This window comes from Sapajus apella, unplaced genomic scaffold, assembly GCF_009761245.1.
Source record: "Sapajus apella isolate SASKATOON/1434 unplaced genomic scaffold, GSC_monkey_1.0 scaffold53, whole genome shotgun sequence".
Lineage (NCBI taxonomy): Eukaryota > Metazoa > Chordata > Mammalia > Primates > Cebidae > Sapajus > Sapajus apella.
This window is the reverse complement of record NW_022436993.1, coordinates 2,006,960-2,010,958: the sequence shown is the minus strand read 5'-3', so window position 1 is coordinate 2,010,958 and position 3,999 is coordinate 2,006,960. Positions and strand designations below refer to the sequence as shown.

Here is a 3,999-nt window from a genome sequence, read left to right as displayed (position 1 = left end):
AAAAAAAAAAAAAAAAAATTATTTTTAATATTATTTACCCCATGGCAACTTTTAAAACCCTGTCCCTGCACACACCTGTGGTCCCAGCTACATAGGAGGCTAAGGTGGGAGGACTGCTTAATAAGCCCAGGAGGTCGAGGCCACAGTGAGTGGTGTTCACATACCAGTGCACTCCAGCCTGGGTGACAGAGCAGATCTCTGTAAAAAAAAAAAAAAAAAAAAAAAAAAAAAAAAAAAACCTGTCCTTTTTAACATAGCAGAATCTTTTCAGACGTTTTGCTATTAATACAACCTAATAGTTAAAGTCAACAGAACCAAAAAACTAATAAACTTCCCCAAGGACTTAAATGCACCACAGCCAAAAGAGCCTCTCAGCTACAACACCTTAGCTAAACTGGACTGCACTTTCAAACCGCAGAAAAACAAAATGGAAAGTGAATCTCAAAACAAAAATCACCCAAGCAATAACTTAACTCACCTTATTTAAAAATTCTCAAAACACAAGTGAACTGTATACTTTCACTGAGAAGAGGTATATTTATGAAGGGTATTAGTTATAAATAACCCAATCAGGTCACAGAAAGCAAACAGAAAGATCTCAATAGACACCCTAATGGATATTTCTAATACTATCCATTCCCCATTCTTAGCACCAAAGTCAGCAGCACCACCTACCACATCAACTTCCACATCACTTTCTGAGGCTGACCCTGTCTGAGTCCCTTAGGGAGGCAACTAGTGGCCTGGAATACAGCCCAATGTATTAAGGCTACTAAGGTATTTAGATAATCATTGCTTTGTGTGAATTCTTTTTTTTTTTTTTTTTCCCAGTATGAACAAAACACCTCACTGGTGTCAGATTTAGGGTTATACCCCACCCTGCCCCACCAAAAAACAAAAACAAAAACGGGGCCACTGACTGTGGCACTAACTTTTTATTATTTATTTATTTTTTTTTTTTTTTAGAGGGAGTCCTGGTTTTTTTTTGAGTGACGTGATCTCAGCTCACTGCAACCTCCACCTCCCAGATTCATGCGATTCTCTTGCCTCAACCTCCTGGGTAGTTGGGATTACAAGCGCACACCACCACACCCAGCTAATTTTTTGTATTTTTAGTAGAGACGGGTTTCACTATGTTGGCCAGACTGGTCTCGAACTCCTGACCTCGTGATCCGTCCGCCTTGGCCTCCCAAAGCGCTGGGATTACAGGCGTGAGCCACTGCGCCCGTTCGGCACTAACATTTTATAAAGTGAGAGATTATATAAGAAATAACATGACAGAGATATTAGCAATGAAGTTTTAAAGAGCTTCAAAGTTACATGATCGTAGCAAGAGGAGTAAAAGAAAGGGGTCAGAGAAGGGGAAGCATTACAGCATACAACTACCCGAAAAAGAAATAGTACACAGACAGGTTAAAACACGTTTACAGTTACCAACAATTGCCAACACATAGTTACCACACCATATAGTTGTCAGATTTCCCAACATGCAGAACAAAAAGAAGCCAGCCCTGTATGAAGTACTTACTTACTGACTTCTACAGAGAAGACATAACTTTTCCGGAAAGAGAGCAATTTAACTCACTGTGCTCTCCTTTTAGCTTTCAAAATCTTTAAAACTTTTAGCAAATTAAGGTTCTCCTCGATTTCAAGGCTTTTCATGTTAAGTAGAACAAAAGTTGCTTATATCAATAAACTACAAAATCACGTCTGTATTTGCAAACTATATCATTTCTACTAGATTTTTAAAGGTTTTTCCTAAATATAAAGGCTGCACAAAGTGATACAGTAGATGTGGCAGGCATTCAACAAGTTTCCTTATCAGAATTCCTAAAGTAAAAGCTTGAAAAAAAAATTGTGAAGATAAACTCCAAGAAGTGCTACTGAAAATACAATGTTACAACCATGAAAATTGAGAAATATTCAAAATATTCTGAAAACAGCATCTTCCTCTAAAAAGAAAGACGGAAAGCATTTGCCAATACAGAAACATTGGTTCTTTAAAATTATAATCACATGGGGGGCATTTCTATAAATAATTTAGTTGTGAATGCCAATAACTCTAACCTTTCAAAGCACGTTTTGGTCTTGCCTTACCAAAGGCAAGCGCATTTCTGGTGCCTTTATATTGATACAAAGGACTGTGCTACTTTGTTTCTAGTGCAAACTGTTGGTTTACACAGTTAAAGATCTTCAAAACAAACTACCACACACAATTCACTTCCAACCATCCAAAGAAAAACGAACAAGCATCTGTCACAGATAAAGTCCTAACAGTTTTCTAATTTATTTTAACGTTGTAGTTCGAAAGCTAAACACTGTTCGTGTCTGCATTTGGATTCATATGCTATACATTTACTCAGCTTGGAAAGAGAGAAACCTTAGAAAATAAGCAACTGGCGATGACACCAGTCTATTTTAAGTTACTTATGAAGCCTACAGCTCAAGAACTTTTGGGAGAAGAGAGAGTATTTAAGCCGTTTTTCCAAGGAGTTAAGAACAATTCGTGTTTGATAATTAACGATAGCAGCCCTAACAATCTCTGAGAATACATTACGGTGGGGCGGAAGTGAAAAGGATGAGAGGGGGAGGGAAAAAAAAAACCCACTTGAAAACGGACAAGCAGGCAGATTTACAAACCTTCAATTAAAGGAATTTTAAGATTAACTTCTCTCAAACGCCCTCCCTCACTCCCCACACCCGCTTCCTCCTCTCCTCTAAGAGGTCGGTGTAATGTGACTCATGACAAATTTTTTTTAAATAAATAAATAAAAGACACACCCTCTGGGGGCTGAAACTGACATAATCGCCCCCACCCCACCCTCCGCCGACACACAACACACACCCCGCTGGTCCTCTCCCTTCTGCGGCTTCAGCCTCTTCCGTGCCCTCTGCGCTCCCCTCTCCCGTCCTGGACCCGCTCTCCGGGCGCAGACAGGCGGCGCGGCGGTAGCTGGGGGGTCTCCGGGACGCCAGCCCCGCGGACCGGAGGCTGCCTGGGGGGCGCGCGACCCCGGTGTCCGGGCCCTCGGGGAAGCGGACGCCAGGAGGGCGCCGGGCTGCGGCGGCGGCGGGCTCCCGGCTCCCTCGCCCATTTTCTCTCTCCCCTTCCATCGGTTTCCACCACCACAGCTACTTCCTGTATCGCAGCCCGACTCCCTCAACCCGGCCACTCGCTCTGTCGCCGGTTCGGGCTGGGGTTGGGGCTGCGGCTGCGGCTGGGGCTCGGGAGGAGGCAACCGCTGAGGTCAGGGCAGTTCCCCACCCCGCCCAATGGGCTGGTTACTCCGGCGGGTCCTCGACCCGACCAGCGCCCGCCGGCCGCCAGCGCGCCTCACCTGTATGTAGTTGTTTTCACAGTAGTCCGCCACCCGAGTCAGGTTCTGGTAACTCTCAATCAGCGCCCTCTTGCCAGACGGGATCTCCTCCTCTAGTAACATCTGCAGCTCTGCCATTTTCCACCCCTCTGCATCGCTTCCTCTCGCGTTAAAGAGACAGAGGCAGAAAGGTCCGCCGAGGCTCCGAGCACCTCACAGCCCGGATACAAACCGCCTACCCGCCCTACCGCCTGGTATTGTGGGACGGCACCTCCTCCCCTTCCTCCCCACTCTCTCCCGCCCCCCCTCCACCCACTTCGCGCAGCCGCCCGAACCTCGTTCTCTCGCGAGCCTTCATTTCTCCCACCCCACGGACCGCGGGATTTTTTTCTTTCGCACTGTCTTCTGGGAATTGTAGTCTCTCCTAGGCTAGGCTGACGGTCCGAAGCGCGTGCGCTCAGACACCTCCGAAAACCGACCCAGCGAGGCCGCAGGAGCGGTGGGGGCGTTGCGGGGGAGAGAATCCGGAGTTTCCTCGCAGCTCCCGAAGGTGGCGCCACAGGGTGATTCTGAGGGAATGAAATCGGTTCCCCAAGTTTCATGTGAAACTGGCAGAACTTAATTAGGAAATGTCAGTGAATCAGGGACACCCATTCAGAGAAGGATTAAAAAGGGTCAGAGT

The 3,999-nt window shown here is 46.0% G+C and overlaps 1 protein-coding gene across 18 annotated transcripts in view; it reads right to left on the bottom strand.

The window, feature by feature from the left end:
* ABI1 (abl interactor 1) overlaps window positions 1-3,675 on the bottom strand; it is a 123,667-nt gene extending 119,992 nt beyond the window's left edge. For all 18 annotated transcript variants that reach the window (XM_032243827.1, XM_032243833.1, XM_032243828.1 and 15 more), the window contains exon 1: window positions 3,339-3,675. In XM_032243827.1, the coding sequence (XP_032099718.1) occupies window positions 3,339-3,455 (117 nt within the window). In that variant the 5' untranslated portion in view covers window positions 3,456-3,675. The remainder of the gene's footprint in view (window positions 1-3,338) is intronic.
* Between the last annotated feature and the right edge of the window lie 324 nt (window positions 3,676-3,999).